The sequence below is a fragment of the Ambystoma mexicanum genome, chromosome 3q (assembly GCF_040938575.1).
Source record: "Ambystoma mexicanum isolate Mex_15411 chromosome 3q, UKY_AmexF1_1, whole genome shotgun sequence".
Classification (NCBI taxonomy): Eukaryota; Metazoa; Chordata; class Amphibia; order Caudata; family Ambystomatidae; genus Ambystoma; species Ambystoma mexicanum.
In genome coordinates this window covers 164,727,644-164,744,689 of record NC_090926.1, presented here as the reverse complement: position 1 = coordinate 164,744,689, position 17,046 = coordinate 164,727,644, and the positions used below count along the sequence as shown (strand labels likewise).

General features: G+C 48.7%; 1 protein-coding gene across 1 annotated transcript in view; it reads right to left on the bottom strand.

Annotated features, from left to right (window-relative positions):
- The window catches only part of SLC4A8 (solute carrier family 4 member 8), an 846,795-nt gene that overhangs the window by 168,968 nt on the left and 660,781 nt on the right, over positions 1–17,046 (bottom strand). The window contains exons 11-14 of the mRNA XM_069653405.1: positions 16,029–16,129; positions 14,886–15,060; positions 5,481–5,614; positions 30–275 (exon numbers count right to left, since the gene is read on the bottom strand). Of these exons, the coding sequence (XP_069509506.1) occupies positions 30–275; positions 5,481–5,614; positions 14,886–15,060; positions 16,029–16,129 (656 nt within the window). The remainder of the gene's footprint in view (positions 1–29; positions 276–5,480; positions 5,615–14,885; positions 15,061–16,028; positions 16,130–17,046) is intronic.

The following is a 17,046-nucleotide window of genomic DNA, read 5'->3' as shown; positions in this document are numbered from 1 at the left end:
AGCATTAGAAACCCACATGTGCCACCTACTAGTAGAAGGTGAGGTCATCCAGTTGACTGTGCATGTGAATGGCGTACGTTTCCCCCAAGTGGATCAGCTTCTCGATGGACTCGTAGATGAAAATGATGCAAATGAGAGAGGCGAAAGCCTCCTCCGTAAAGCGGGTGATGTAGCAGACCAGAGAGCTGGCATCTGTGGCCACAAGGATCAAGCACAGGAAAGCAGTCCAGAGCCCAATGCACGCCCGCAGGGAGAGGTACGAGAGTTCCTGTTCTCTGAAAAGAGAAACAAATATGATGTGTTAAGGAACCAGAGAGGGCAGGAGCAGCACATGCAACATCATTGGACAGCTACTGGAAGACAAGTCAATCCATTGATCATAATGAATACTGGACTACAGCCCATTTAAAGAGATAGCTCACACACTCCTTAGAAGGAAGGCAGCACTTTTAATGGAACAGTTTCATGATTGTGCTGCACAGGTGCGAAGCACGGACCTAGCACATCCCCAGCGAGCTAGCTTTTTCCAAAGTTGTATACATGACACAGAATCAAAAGCAGCTTTATAATCCACTGAACATATGTACAATTTCCTATCTTAAAAAACCAACGTGGATCTAATCAAATACACCCGTGTCCATATGCAATGCATTATTCCAAGACCTTTTCTGAAACCTGTTTGCTGGTAGTGTAATAACTTTGATTTCTCAGCCCATTCTCATCATTTTTAAAAGACATATCGAAAACAATTTGGATATCAAGTCTGTTAAATGCAGTTATCGACAATTACATTGGTCCAACCTGGAACCCTTCTTATATACTGGGATGAGATTGGCCAGCCTCCAGGATTCAGGTAAATGCCGATCACTTACAATTTCAACAAAAAAGGGTTTGGAGGAAGTCTGCTCAGCAAAACGGGCCAGCCTTAATCCCATTAGTAATCCCATCAGGGCGGGGTGCTCTAGATAAGTTTTAATACCATTATAATTTCCATATTATCGTCAACCTCATAAGAATACCGGTCTCCCATACAGCCGTAATTCATAAAGATTGTTAACCTGATCACCCTCCTGCTTGCTATAATAAAGTCTACTTGCATGGTTAACCCAGACGTGGTCCGATATGGGATCTACTTCTATATTATTCCTTTTACTCGTACATTTATTAGCATAGAACCAGATTGTACCTAGATTTTAAAACTGAGAAGATGATAGGCCAACGTGCGTGATGCACGGACAGCTTATGCATCTTGACACTATTATATTTGGGGCACACATTTCTAATTAGTATCACACTTATTTGACCATCTTTAATCCACTTTCTAGCATTTCTTACCACGGCCCTATGTGGTTTCCTTCTTGTTACTATTAATGCACCATATACCACTCCTGAAATATTTTTGGCTGTACGAATGTACCTTCTTGTTCCTGGAATTTACATGCAATATTGTAGATATCATTCAGAATCCCATTTGCTGTATGGTTCAGACTGATCATCCGTAAATCTTCTAAAAACTAACCAGTCTGAATTGTATGTCAAGGGAATCTATTTCACCAAGCAATGTTATGCACAGACCATTTCAGTCTATTACTCTGTGGATTAAATACTAGAGAACCTAACAATGTATTTGGTTTTTCAAGAATTTCAAGATGAACATAGGAGGTCAGTGCAACATGGTCACTTAATCCCAAATCCAAGGGCAAATAAGCTGTAAATACATATCTAAGGGGTTTGGTCATGAAGATATAATCAATTCTAGATTTCAACCGACCTCTACGCCACATAGAGGTTAGACTTCCACACCCGGTAATTCAGATTCTTTGGGGTTGGGGAAACCGAGGCCAAATCCATGAAATAAAAACAGATCAGCTCATATCTGATTTCAGATCATCCTCTATAATATCAAATTAATCATCATCAAGGGCAGAACAAGTAATATTGAAGTCCCCCGTCACAACAAACTGCAAGTCACTTTGATCACTCCACCATGAATACAAGACAACTTCAACATAATTCTGCAACTGTCTTGAGTGACCACCCCCAGGAGGTTCATATATATTCATCAACAAGAACCTAAAATTCGAATCCTTCGAAGGGGCAGTCACCACCACAGCCATCGCATTCTTATTAAAGATATGGGGCAAACATGCCTCTGCAGATAAGTTGTCTCTAATCCGAAAGGGGACTACTCAGAGCCTTTTCTGAGGCCCATCTCTGTAGAATCGTGGATCCATCCATGCACAGAGTTTGTGTCATCCATGGTTCCTGTATAATGAAGATATCGGATTTTTCCCAAATACTAATCCCTGTGCGCCAACTGAGAAAATAATTAAAACCCTGAGTGTTGCATGACAAAAATTGTAAACAGCGCTTTGTCCCAGTGGCAGATTCACCTTACTTTCTTGCATTCAATTCCTCATGCTCAGTGCAGCAGGGAGCCTTGGCCAGCCGCCATTCTCTTCAGCTAGTTTGAAGCAATCCAAGTTGTCTTGCAATTGTTTCATATTTCGACCCACATCAGTCTTCATGGTTTTCCAATTATTCAGTACTTTCAAGGACCAAGATGGGCCAACCTCAAGTTTAGCTTCAATTGTCTGTACTGGCATTATATCAAAACCTATCTTTAAAAAGACTGTAGAGAACAATACAGCATAGTCAATAAAAAATGGTGATGTAAAATGGAGCATCGCCCAATTAGAGGCGCTATCTGCATCAGGTATCTCAACTAAGGAAATATCCTTGGTATAGATAATGGATAACTGTGGCATTGTATGCAACAGTTTTAATATGAAGCCTCTATTCAAATAAGGCCTCTCCTCCTTTGTGAAAAATGTAACAATGTTTACCTTATTATATTTGTTTAATTTCACTGGGCGCTGTTGTGGCTTTCCCAGTATATTTTTACTAGCAGCTTTTACTTTATCCTCATTCTGAAATTATGGGCGAGGCAGTGTAGCCATATAAGAAGGGCTGTTTATAGACCCATTATTATACAAAGACATATGAAATGAGTTGATAGGCGCTTTATCATGATCCACTCTTAAACTAAGTTGCCTCCTTGGCTTACGCAGCAAGGTCCATCCATAGGCCTCTCAGTAAGCTACTTCAATTTATTATCAATTATTTATAATTCAGATGCCTTCGTTATTTGCATACAAATTATGCTGGTGGATGATACGCTGTTAATAGTCCAGCATTAGCTGTAGCTGAAAGCTTTACCACAGGGGTTTTTAGGCCGCAAGAGGTCTTTGCAGGCTTGCATAACTTCCCTTTTCCTTCTTCTTTTAGCCCTCTTTTTCTCTCGCTTAGCATTATAGGTCGAGATCTCCTGTGAGTCATCCGTAAGACTATAACTCAGCAGGACCCTTACAGGTCAAACAACCATCTGGTGCCTCTTTAGTCACACAGTGTTTCCCCTCATCCTCCAGTATTAAGTCCATCTCCAGTGTTTCTATATCGTGTTTAGGTTGAAGCAGCGGAGTGTGCAATATACCAATGAGCTCTGGGAGTCCATGCCACTATTAGTCAGTATGACATCCACTATACGGCTATACTGGTCTTTCGCTATGTTAGAGCATAGTATGAAATGTGCTTTAACTTTGAGCGATAATTCAGCTGACTCCTACTGAGGTTTGTTTTATTTATTTATTTGACGTGACATATGATGTGACAACCCACTTAATATTTCACTCTTTGCTGAAGCATCATATCTATATATTGAAATTCTAGCCAAGTCAGCTGAATAGGCAATGTGAAGGCCATCTCCATTCTATTAATCCGTTTTATTGGGATCATTTCCTTGCAGCATACAATTGATTCTCACTGCAGTGAGTAGCACATATTGAAGAGAGTCATTGTCAATTGATAAAGGCAATGGGGACTCTGGATCAGCCAAAGGCTAAAAAGAAGAGCCATCAATTATCAAAGGATCAGGAAGAACCAAAGAACCACCTGCTGAAATTGTTTACACAGGGAAAAAAAGATGCGGTTTTCCCCATCTGGGCAACTGTGCTGGGTCCTGCCATTGCTCTAAAGTAGGCGGCAATTGAGCAAGGGCGTGATTTCCTGCCCCTTTCGATGCACTGTAGAGTTTTGCCGCCGCTTTGCATAATGTGCTGCACAGTTGATATGTTCGAGTCAGCATCACAAAGCAATTATCTAGAAGACCATCTTCAGCCAATTTCACTAATTGCACCTTAGTGCAAGGTTGGATTGTCAAGCAGGGTGCGGCACAGCCAAGTTTCAAATCGAGTCACAAGAGCAGATCACCCCCAAATACCAAGTAGCAATAAGTACTGTGTAGTAGATGCCAGCACTCACTTACTCCATTTAATTTGGCCACAAGAAAGCAAAGCCTCAAACTTCGAGACTGCAACTCAAAAACACTTCTGCTTCACTTCCGCAGAACGCGCACACAATTTGATATTCACATTTCAATGGCGGCGTGTTTGCAGTCTCTCTACAGCTGTAGATTGCAAACATGCAAATATAGGAACACTGGCGACCTGAAAACATTTTATCACGCGGAACCGAGGCGGCTCATGCGCGAGCCTCGGGACGTTGATTTTACCAGATGCAATGTAAGATCATGGAATGTTGCAACATTTTCTGTTACAAGTGCGCGTTAGTCAGTTTCTGGTTAATAGTCAGGGTTTATCATGATCAAGCAACATGCTTATAACGACTGCCCTATGGCTCCTAAGGTCATGTGATTAGGGTGTAACTAATGCAAGAGAGCAAGGGCTGATCCAGAACATGGATGTTATCATCAGCGCATAACTGGGCAGCCCTGCTGCTCCCTCAAGATCATGCAGTGGTATACATACGTATGGATACGTCAATGTAAGTATGCGTGTGTCATCGACGGCTTTGAATGCTGTAATGCTCTTGACCAAAAAGCCAACAGGGAAAAGTAGGAGGGGTAGAGAAAGAAGCAGGAGGGTTGGAGAAACGTCATACACGTGTAGAGTGTGCTCAATGCATATGCTTGGTGGGGAATCCTAAAGAAAGTGGGCTGCAAGGTAAAAGTAATGCTGCACCGATCAGTAGGACCTTTGCCAGTGGTGAAGTGGCACAGATAACTGGAACTAGGCATTGAAGGTATGTAAATATGGTACGGATATAGGATACCAACAACAAGGAAATATCAGAATCATCTGTTGAGCAAATCCTAGGGCTTGTGGTTGGAAATCTTAAATGTAAAGGATACACACTCTTTAATCAGCAATTCACACACATACATTGCTCTGGTACAGGTGTTGCTGTTCATTATGCCTCGAATGTCTGATGCCCTTTTCTGTTTGTTTATTCACTTTTTATGGGCACCAAACCCGTATTTTCTAAACATGGGTAGGCCACAAGTCTTTGTGTGAGAGCTTTGCCTGGACATTCCCCCTGCATGCATAACCGCCCAGACCTATCCCCCTTACAAGAGCCAGCCACATAGTAAAATGGACGCTTGGATTACATGAAGATCTTACTTGCAGAACTTGAACAGAATCTTCTCGAACACCAGGACTGGTCCGGTACTGCCCATGATGGTAAGCGGCTGCCCAGCAAACAGAGAGTAGGCTATGCCAGTCATGGAGGCTCCAACCAAGGACTCGATCGCACTCTGCAGGGAGAAACCAGGGACAAGTATTGGGAATGGACTGGGAACAAAGGGGGCGGGAAGAAACATCTCTGGATGCCCAAAAACACAGATTCCTTAGCTTACAGCTGTGCCGGTGGATTTCTGAAAAAGCGCTGATCAAAACTTACTGCACAGTCAAGTCTGGACTGAATACCTATAGAATTAATAAATGAATTAGCTACTCGTCACATTATGCATGAGGCATTTGATGGGACGCAACAGGGAAACTGGAAACCACTCGCTCCGCTCTCTCATCCCGTGAGCATTGCTCCTGAATGTCCACCCTTAGCTGCTTTCCTGGACCCCCCTCTTAGCTGCTTGCCTGGACCCCTTCTTGGTATTCCATATTAAAAAGAGAGCAGGGGACTCATATGAAAGTAAGGGCAGGTTCAGCTCAACAAACGGAGCAACGTTATAGAATGAACTCTCCATTGGGTATCGGGCTCATGACTCGGCCGTTAAGTCTAAAAAAAATGCTCGCTCTACTATAGATTTTTATTGGATCTATGCTTGAACTGGTATTTATTGTTCTAACTGTAGAATATTTACTATATATATGTGTGATAACAGTATAGTGTTTTAATTGACTTTTAGAATAAAGACGATTGTTAAAGAAAATATTGGTTTTTGCAACAATGCGTGTTGTTCAGTCAGTATGATCTTAAACAACTGACAACACTTTGACAACTTTTTCAGACTATTTCTATTGACCCCATAAATAAATTGGGTTGAGTAAGGTCTGCAAAAAAGTAGGGTCAATGAAGCCAAAGAGCAAAGAATTGTTGTGGGATCCTTCTTGTCCCAAAAATCCAATCAGAAAAAAACTGTAAAAAAACAGGTTTTCAAAAAAGCACACTTTGCAGAAATCATCCAAATGAAAAAGTCACCAATATCACACATGACATATAGCCCAGGAGAATGCTTTCAGTACAGGCAAGCGCTTCGTAATATGCAGGTCAAACAGTATTAATGTGTGAACTAACACCCACCCACAGTGGGGAACACCACAAGTAAATACTTTCTGCTTACATTTTTGGGGGGTTTAGGCTAGGCTTAGATGGGGGTGGCGGCAGCAAGGATTTGTTAACGATCTACTTTGCAATTGGAATACAGAGAACCTTAGAAAAGGTAACATCTTGGATGGAAAAAAGTAGTGCCATAGATATGAAGAGAGTGGTGGTTCTCTAGGTGGTTAACGACCCATCAGAGAGATGCTAGTCATCTGCCAATGGAAAAGTGTTCATACATCGGTCTTCAACGGTATACCACCTCCAGTGGATGCAGAAAAACTCTCGAAATCAATTTGAAGAACGTCTAAAAATGATGAGCAACAAACCCTGTCATTAACTACAATAACAGGTGCAAGGTGCTGAACCGTGGAGTAAGAGACCCTGCTGCAATTTCACTCTGCCTAAATTCCTTCAATATTTCAGCTGCTTCTAAGAAAGCTTGCACCTTTATTGGAATATAGACACTTTGTCCACCTAGGAATGTACCACTTTGAGAGAGGGGGGGAGTTGAAGAAAGCTATTCAGGGTCACCCCCTTTATTGTGTTAACTTTCAAGTTGTCTTGTTTAGAAGACAAAAGATATGAGGAGATAAAACTTCGCTTGTCAAAACATTTACAGGCCGATTCATGGAATTAATGTGCGTCGAAAAAACGGCGCATGCGTGCGAAAACGTGCGATTCGCAGTGAAATAGCAAAAATCGCAGTGCAAGTGCGATTATCGCACAGAAAACATCGCACATCTATTCATGGAAGTCTGTGCACGCGCAAAATGTGGGATGTGCGCTGAAAAAGTGCGTGACGCACGCTGGCGCACGCTAGCACAGGTCATCGAACGCTGTGCAATAAGGCCACAGCGAATTCGCACATAGCGCGGCGCACATAACAAAAGTAGGCGTAACACGGGGCGTCACACGCAGAATGGGGAACAACTTGTGAAAATGTGGGCGTCACGGGGGAAGTACAGGAGGCAAGTGCGCAGAACACCCACAACACGTATTCATGGAATCGAATAGGGAAAAACAGCACACTGCCAAAGACGCGCACAGGCCCATACATGTCCGCCACACGAAAGCAGGCGGTAGCGTCCCTGCGCAGGAAAAAAATGTGCGGCAAAGTTCTACACGCGCGAGAAGGCCCACATGCAATCGGGCCTGGGGGAGCGTGTGCGTGTATTTCAGAGGTGCGTGAGAAGTTTCACACGCGAATGGCCTGGGCGCGTGTATTTCATGGGTGCGCGAGAAGTTCCACACGCGATTGGCCTGGGCGCGTGTATTTCAGAGGTGCGCGAGACGTTCCACACGCGATCGGGCCTGGGGGAGCGTGTGCGTGTATTTCAGAGGTGCGCGAGAAGTTCCACACGCGATTGGCCTGGGCACGTGTATTCCAGGGGTGCGCGAGAAGTCCCACACGCGATTGGCCTGGGTGCGTGTATCTCAGGGGTGCGCGAGAAGTTCCACAGGCGATTGGTCTGGGCGCATGTATTTCAGAGGTGCGCGAGAAGTTCCACACGCAATTAGGCCTGGGGGAGCGTGTGCGTGTATTTCAGAGGTGCGCGAGAAGTTCCACACGCGATTGGCCTGGGCGTGTGTATTTCAGGGGCTCGCGGGTGGTTTCACACACGATCGGGCCTGGGGGAGCAGGGTACCACTCACCAGTCTGCCTTGCGTGTAGAAGAACGCGTAGCCAACACCCACCCGCTGTGAAGTGATAGCGTGTGAACCCCAACGCCTGCAAAACACACGCACCGCACCCCACGAAAAGCAATGCCCGTGCGCGATACGTCACATACGCGCTAAGGGCCTTTGGTCCAATGGAATCGCGTATGCGTGCTGACGCGCTTACGCGCTAAGGGCCTTTCCTCGAATTACACGCTGACGTGCAGAATTTTCACGTGCCCAATCACTCCGTATCAAGCTGGCCACGCGTAAGCACACGCTCCTGCCCAGAAGGCCGAACTACTGCCCCCCCCAGAGTCCCGAGCACGCTCCCACCTGCCATCTGCTGCTGCCTGACTGCCTGCTGCCCACGTGCCCTGCCATTTGCTGCCTGCACATCAGCCAGGGTGCTGTTGCTGTGACCACCCCTGCTGGAACCGAAGACTCCCGACTGGGATTCCATCGCTCCACAGCCCAGCCCCAGGACACAGTTGCCCACCCACTCCTGCCTCTGGGGTTGTCATGTCGGGCACTGCAACATCTGGCACCACTGACAACCCCCGGCCAGAGAGGCAGAGGGGCACCAGCTTCAGTGCCACCGAAGTTGGTGTCCTGGTGGAGCAAGTCCTGGGGCAGTATGATGCCCTCTTCGGAAGTTCCCGCACCGACAAGGAAGGACAGACTCGGATCTGGACTGACATTGTGACTGCCATCAACGCGGAGGGGGTGGCAGTCTGCGACTTCCAACATGTCAAGAAGCGCTGGGAGGACTTCAGGTCCAGGACCCTGAACAAGGCCCGGCGCCTCTTGAAGGCAGCGGATGCCCAGGGGCGCCGGGGCCACTTGTCAGAAGATCAGATGAGGGTCCTGGAACGCATATCCCCAGCGCTCCACGTCCAGGTCCTTGAGAGGCAGACCCGTCTGGAGTCGAGCGGTAAGTGTACATGCATCCTGATTGTGAGCTGTGCGTGTGGTGATGTTTCAGTAGTGTGCAGGTTGCACATCTGTTTGTATGGGGTCGAGTATGGGTGGGGGTGTACAGGGCCGTGGGGCTAACACATGCGAGGGCTGTAATGTGTGAGACATGGATGGTGCTTGTGTGTAGGCTTGCATGCCAAATGCAGTTGTGTGGGCACACGTTTGGATGAATGTGTATGTAAGTAGATGTCACGCGTGTATGTTGTTTTCAGCTGCATGTATCAGCACTGTGTACATGTGCATTTGTGTGTATTTGACAAGGGTGCAACAGTGATGCAACATGGATGCATGTGACAGCGGGATGTGGAAGCCTGATTGGCAGATGTGACATGGATGCCCATCTGAACACTGCGACACTTGGCAGAGGTGTACACATGCATGCAAGTGTGGTGGTGTGTGTACATGTGTGGTGCACTTCCTGTGTTGCATGTGATGTCTGGCTCAGCTTTGCCTGCTCATGCTGTTGTATGGGTATGGATGGTGCTGGCAGTTGCGATATGGCTGTGGTATGGCTCATGTGTGCGAGTTGAAGTGACATGTGTGTTGGGGATTGTGATGGCATGTCTGAGGTTTGCCAATGCCACTCATGTACAACTGTCATGTGTGTATGTGTCCATTGTACAGTGCCCTGATGCCTGTGTTTTATTTCTCCCTGTCTGCAGCGTCAACTGACGAAGAGGGCGGAGAAGGTGCTGTGGAGCACAGCGGCGGGGATCCCACCACCAGCCGGAGACGCAAGGCCCGGCTCCCCTCCCATGTTGTCATCTCGTCGGGGAGTGAGGAGTCCGGTGCCGCATCCCAGGCCGCAGCTGCCGGAGGGAGGTCCAAGAGGCGGAGGTTGGAGTTGGACTCCTTCGGCAGCAGAAGGGGCAGCTGGGACCCCACAGGGCCCAACGGGGGAAGATGGCACGGAGTCATCCAGGTTGGTGGGGGGTTTGGTGGAGGAGGAGGCTGTGCAAGCAACAGAGACGGGGTCTGGAGGTGGGGATCCCACTGGTGCTAGTGGTGCAGTGCAGGAACAAGGACAGGAGGCAGCACAGGCCGCCGCGGAGGTGCCTGTGTGCAATCCTGTCCCTGATCCTGTCTCTGCATCATCTTGTACCAGCAGGGATGCCTACGTCCAGACCAGTTTTCAGGCAGGGGATGAGCAAACGACATCTGGCCTTCCTCTGCCTGCGGACGTGGCTATCCGGGTCCAGGTTGAGCCTGTCCTGTGTGGCGTTGCATCAACGGGCCATGCGAGGTGACCTGCAGTCTTTTCATGAGGAGACTGCACGTCACCTCGAATGGCTCGTTGACCACGTCAGCCTGCTGGGACAGGTCACCCAGGCCGGATTCCTCCGTTTGATGGGGCTTGCTACGACCCCCTCCTCAACTGAACCCCCTACGCGCCAGTCGTCCTCCGTGCCATCTTCCCACCCATCAGTCACCTGGGTGCCCTGTGGAGCTGCCTCTGACGGTGCGGCCAGGCTGGTGGAGGAGGCATCCCTGCCACAGTCGGGAGTCGGACGTCCAGCAGGGTTGACCACATCAACGACTGCACCCCAGCTGGCGGAGGATGTGCAGGCAGCAGTGCACGGGCAGAGGCACAGCAGTAACGTGGTGGGAGCCATGAAGGCTCGGGGCCTTCAACATCGGAGGGGCAGGCATCGGCCGGAGGACCCAGGACAGAGAGTGACTTCCGTGTGGCAGCGGTTGGGCCACGCCATAGATGCGGAGCGGCAGCGGGCGGAAGAGGCACGGCTCACAATGGTCAGGGCGGAGAACTCCATGCGGAGGCCCCTGAGGCGGGGCGAGTGCCTCGAGGCAATCCGCAGGGGGTTGGAGGTGGACACGTCGATGGCCCTACGGAGCCTCGGGGCCATGGAGGAGGACCGCCTCCGGGACATTGAGCAGGAGTTCGATGATGCCCTGGCCTGGGACATCCAAAAGTGAGCCGTCAGACTAGCCCGCTGCCCTTGTACATAGTTATGTAGGTAGTGTTAGGTTTCCTTTGTTTTTGGATTTATTTTGGACCTTTTGGACATTGGCCACATTTTTGTATATAGTTTATTTTATTAGTTAGTGTTGTTAGATAGGTTTAATTTCTTTTGTTGGGATAATGGACCCTGGCTTGTTCGTCTGTACATAGTTCACTGTTGGATTTTATTTTTCTTTCACAATTTAACCACGGAGCAATGGCTTTCAATTATTATTTCCCATTGGATTTTCTTTTGTGGACAGTGACTTTGGACACCATTACTTTGGATTATTATTTTTGGTTTTGCTTTTTTTCACGGACATGCTTCTTTTCATTTTTGTACATTCCCATTTCTGTTTCTTTATTTTTGATTCTATTTATGTTTCCTTTAATACATATTTTTTTATCGAACTTCAATGTGTAGTATCATCTCATTGGTTTCATGCATATCATGATGTGGGTTTTGAGATTCACTGACACCCATTGGGTGTATGTGAGGGACATGTGTTTGTTTCGAAACTTGCAATTGGTGTTCTGTCATGTAATTGCCAATTATGAGTGGGTGGATGCAATACTCAGGTGGGTGTTTTGCATTTGGAGGCTGACCATAGGGACCAGGGATCTAGATTGTGATGACATGTTGGCTGGGGAACATGAGTTGGGGCCTGCTGGCACGTGCCCCTCAGTGCTGGGGGGTGAGGGTGGTGGGAGACATGGGTGGGGGCCTGGTGGAGGGTGCCCCTGCACTGCTGGGGGGTGGGAGACATGGGTGGGGGCCTGGTGGAGGGTGCCCCTGCACTGCTGGGGGGTGGGGGTGGTGGGGAACATGAGTTGGACATGGGTGGGGGCCTGCTGGCAGGTGCCCCACAGTGCTGGGGGGTGGGGGTGGTGGGGAACATGACTTGGACATGGGTGGGGGCCTGCTGGCAGGTGCCCCACAGTGCTGGGGGTGGGGTGCAGGGGGACATGAGTGGGGGCCTGCTGGCAGGTGCCCCACAGTGCTGGGGGGTGGGGGTGCAAGGGGACATGGGTGGGGGCCTGGTGGAGGGTGCCCCTGCGCTGCTGGGGGGTAGGGGTGGTGGGGAACATGAGTTGGACATGGGTGGGGGCCTGCTGGCAGGTGCCCCACAGTGCTGGGGGGTGGGGGTGGTGGGGAACATGACTTGGACATGGGTGGGGGCCTGCTGGCAGGTGCCCCACAGTGCTGGGGGTGGGGTGCAGGGGGACATGAGTGGGGGCCTGCTGGCAGGTGCCCCGCAATTCTGGGGGTGGGGGTGCAAGGGGACATGAGTTGGTGATCATTAGTGCAAGGAGACATGTGCCTTTGCTGGGGGCATGCCCATGTTGGGTGGGCTGCCTGCGGGACATGACCAGGGAAGCAGGGTAGTCCTCTGTGGTGTGGGCTGCCAGCAGGGGCTGTGGAGGGTGTACAGGGAACACCTGGGAGGACCCACACTGCCAAATCACATGTAGGACTCCCCGGCACCCCTGAAATACACGTACCCTGCTGAAATCGTGTGTGGGACTTCTCGCGCTCCCCTGGAATACACGCACGCAGCCCAATCGCGTGTAAAACTTCAAGCGCACCCCTGAAATACCCGTACGCAACCCAATCGCGTGTGAAACTTCCCGCGCACCCCTGGAATACCCGCACGCAGCCCAATCGCGTGTGAAACTTCCCATGCACCCCTGAAATACACGCGCCCGGGGCAATCGCGTGTGGAACTTCTCGCGCACCTCTGAAATACACGCGCCCAGGGCAATCGCGTGTGGAACTTCTCGCGCACCTCTGAAATACACGCACACGCTCCCCCAGGCCAGATCGCGTGTGGAACTTCTTGCGCACCTCTGAAATACACGCACACGCTCCCACAGGCCAATCGCATGTGGAACTTCTCGCGCACCTCTGAAATACACGCGCCCAGGGCAATCGCGTGTGGAACTTCTCGCGCACCTCTGAAATACACGCGCCCAGGCCAATCGCGTGTGGAACTTCTCGCGCACCCCTGAAATACACGCACCCAGGCCAATCGCGTGTGGAACTTCTCGCGCACCTTTGAAATACACGCGCCCAGGCCAATCGCGTGTGGAACTTCTCGCGCACCCCTGAAATACACGCGCCCAGGCCAATCGCGTGTGGAACTTCTCACGCACCCCTGAAATACATGCACCCAGGCCATTTGCACGTAGAAACTCTCGCGCACCCCTGAAATACACGCACATGCTCCCCCAGGCCAGATCGTGTGTGGAACTTCACGATCGCGTGTAGTACTTCTCGCGCACCCCTGAAATACACGCACCCAGGCCATTCTCGTGTAATACTTCTCGCGCACCCCTGAAATACACGCACACACTCCCCCAGGCCAGATCGCGTGTGAAACTTCTCGCGCACGCGTGTTCCCAACACCCGTAATACGCGTTCCCTGCTTTGCGTTTGCTGGTCCGGTAAACTGGTACAGGGTTGGCGCAGCCCTTTGCGATGGTTTTGCGATCTTGATGGCTTTTCCTTGCGCGAGGGCGTTCTTGGGGGCGTAACTGGCGGTGCTGCAGGGTCGCTGCGCCACTCTGCGCCACGTCTGCTTTTGGAGGTGAGAATCCATGAATACGCTGTGCGCGGAAATTAATTTTATCGCACGCGGCTGGCGCAGACATTCGCACGGGCACGCTGTGCGCCAGCCGCGTGCGACACTTTTGTGAGGAATTACATGAATCGGCCTGTTAGTGTAAATGGGCCTTATTTTTGTAACGTTGTGAATTTATATGGGGGGGGGGAGGAATATGTCAGCAGTTTTACAAAAGATAGCACAAAACACTTTATTTTACTTTTCAGGTAGCAGCGTGAATTTTCCGGATACACAGACATAGAAATTGTCTGTTGGGAGTGGAGTGTTTGATTTCCAATTGCAACAGGAAATTACATTTTCTGATTTATTTGATCCACCTCTGTTTTAAACCCCACCCACAATCTAGCATTTGCATTCCACAGTTTTTCCCTATAAGGGTTTCACATTGAAAAAAAAGAGGAACACTTTGAACAAATGCATCATAACTGTAAGGCAGCGTGCCCATCCCTACCACATGGCTCCACTTAGCATGGAAGGCGGCACAGGCTCGGGAATGTCTGGGGAAGTGGGGGTGCATTTAGAGAACCACCGGCGATGGGACAAACTTTAAAAAGAAAATACGATTTTGCAGTAATAACATTGCTTTAAAACTCAACACCATGAAAGAGGAACTAAGAGAGAAGAACAAGCGAATACAACGGTTATATGAACTGCCCAGTGCCGCTGTACGTGTAGCCTTCTATGACCCAGTTTAAGTAATGACGACAGTCACATTGGTTATGCAAAATAACAGGATTTTCTCAATCATTCAGTGCAATTTATTGTGTCAGAACTAACGAACATACTTCTGAGAGGGTAACATACATTTGATGTTGGCTTCCCAGATCTCAAAAAGATCTTGGAAAAGCTATTTGCGGTCAGGAAAGCTCACATCAGAAGTACGTGTTAACCTCAAAGAGACATTAGCCTTTCAAGATGCCACTGGTTTTGTTTTGGTTTCTCTTTAAATACTAAAAACAGTTTGTCTGGATACTAATTGGACACTCAACAACTTTGTGTGGAATATTTCAGGAAAGCGTCCTTACTATGCGTCCCTCCGTGGCTTCCCCGAGCAGGCCTCCGAAGGTGATGACGGGGGACATGCAGGCACAGTAGAGGAAGAGGAAGGAGGCGATGCACTGCAAGCTCAGGGCGTCCTTGAAGTCGCTGAAATACCACGGGGCTTTCCGCTTGATGTCCACCACTAAACCACCAAAGAACCTGCGGGAAGTAGAAGCAGAAAAGAACACGCGGGTCCGTCAAGCCACTGAAAATTTTGCAGGGCCCCTTAGACACCTGATGGATTTAAGCCTTCCCAATCTCACAACATAGAAACCGCGCTGAGAGCCAGCCGTGCCGCGGAGCACTGCGGAACGCACTCTATGGCTGGATAGATGCTCCATCTCATTGATTAGGTACTGGAATGGCATCGATGCAGTGCTGCAAAAGATGCCTGTACCCCTTCCTAGTTCCACTCCCACCCCCACCCCCACCCCCCAATGCCCTAGCGACTTACAGTTTGCATGCCGTTTGATCAAAACATCCCCAATAAATAAGCCCTGCAATTACCCACTCTTAAGCCACTTTGCCTGCGACACCTGTGCTTTCTTGGAATTTAGCCTTACAGACCGGGGGAGGAGTCATCGCGGAGTAACGACCCACTCCAAAGCTATCGCCAGAAGCCAAGGTCTATAAGTTGGTAAAGGGTCATCAACTCCCGCCATAATCATTCCTCGACGGTCTGAAAGGCTATTAGCACACAGTTGTGTAACAAAAAAAGGAATGTTTTTTTACTGTAGCAAACAATAAGCGTACACAAGTAATTTATATTGTTAATTTAATGAACTTGGACCTAGTAACAAGAAACGTTACAGATTTTGCGTCTCCTTGCTGTTTGCTAGTTTGTGCTACTTCTTAGGCTCTGGCTCAAGTCAGAATCTTTGGAATGAGGTGTACCCCAGAGAGAATAGACTACATTCTGAGCATTCTGATTGGCTGAGAGGATAAAGAATGGAATCCATGTGCTAATAAGTGTTACAATCATGGTTATTAGAATTCCCTGGATGTGGCCTTATGGAACTCTGGTGTGAACAACCTCTTAATACTGATGCCCTCACGTGAGAGACTGCTAAGGCAAGACGAGGACATGGGTGACCATTTGCTCTCCATCTTCCCCTGTCCCCCCTTACCTCCCTGTGCGCTGAAGCTCAGGGCCACTATGCTCCTGCTCAGGTTCTGGGTCCACGTGGCAAATGTTTCCGTTCGGAACTCCAGGCATCTTCCTCTTCTCCTATTGGACAGTCAAAGCAAATAATACAACGTTAAAAGCGGGTGCACGCATGGAGTTTTATAAAGAGCACACCTAACCCCTAACGGGGAAGCAATGGCGAAATGTACAAAAAAAGGCTACAAGGATAGGCTAATATAACATGGATCCAATCAGAAGGACAGAATACTAAGGGTACACGAGAAGGCATACAGAGGCTAGAGGTACCGGACACCAGTTAGGGAGGGAAAGAGCGACCCATACTTGGTCGGGTAGGTCCTGCGGCACCGCTACCGCTGAAGCTATATTTTTGTGACTAACACAATCTTACCAGCCAAATAGAAATGTTGAGTTCCTGGGACTGCCCTTGCCCTCTTGCCAATCTAAATAGGGAAGTTCTGTAAAGGAAATGCATGTACACCCTAAAACGTGCACAAACGCCCTTATGTCATCCAGCCGTCAGTGTGCACCATCCAAAGTAACGAACCGTTCCAGACTACGAGATCATTCAACGGAGGGACTGGCAACTGAGCGCAGGATGAACACATGTAAAATTAAAGTCATTTTTCGCATTGTTATGATCGCATTCCATACTCATGTGATCTTGTCAACGAGAAACACACATTGTTTTTTTGAAACTCTCTTTGTTAAGCTACACACAGAAATAGAAATGTGCACCAAAAACCTTTCTGTGAGACCGCAGTGCCCACCATCTTAAGAGCAGAGGACTCCCTGAATGACACGACTGTGGTCTCAAAGCCGATGATGAGACCCCCCCCTCCCCTCTTACTCTAGTTAATGTTGCCCTCATCAAACCTATCAAATTACACTGAAGGGGAGGAGGCAGAGGTCTGCAGGGCAGGGGTCCAGGCTGGCCAGTCCAAGGATGTATGATGCCCGAGTTAAAGTTGGGCAGATTTGAAGTTTTCAGAGCGAATATT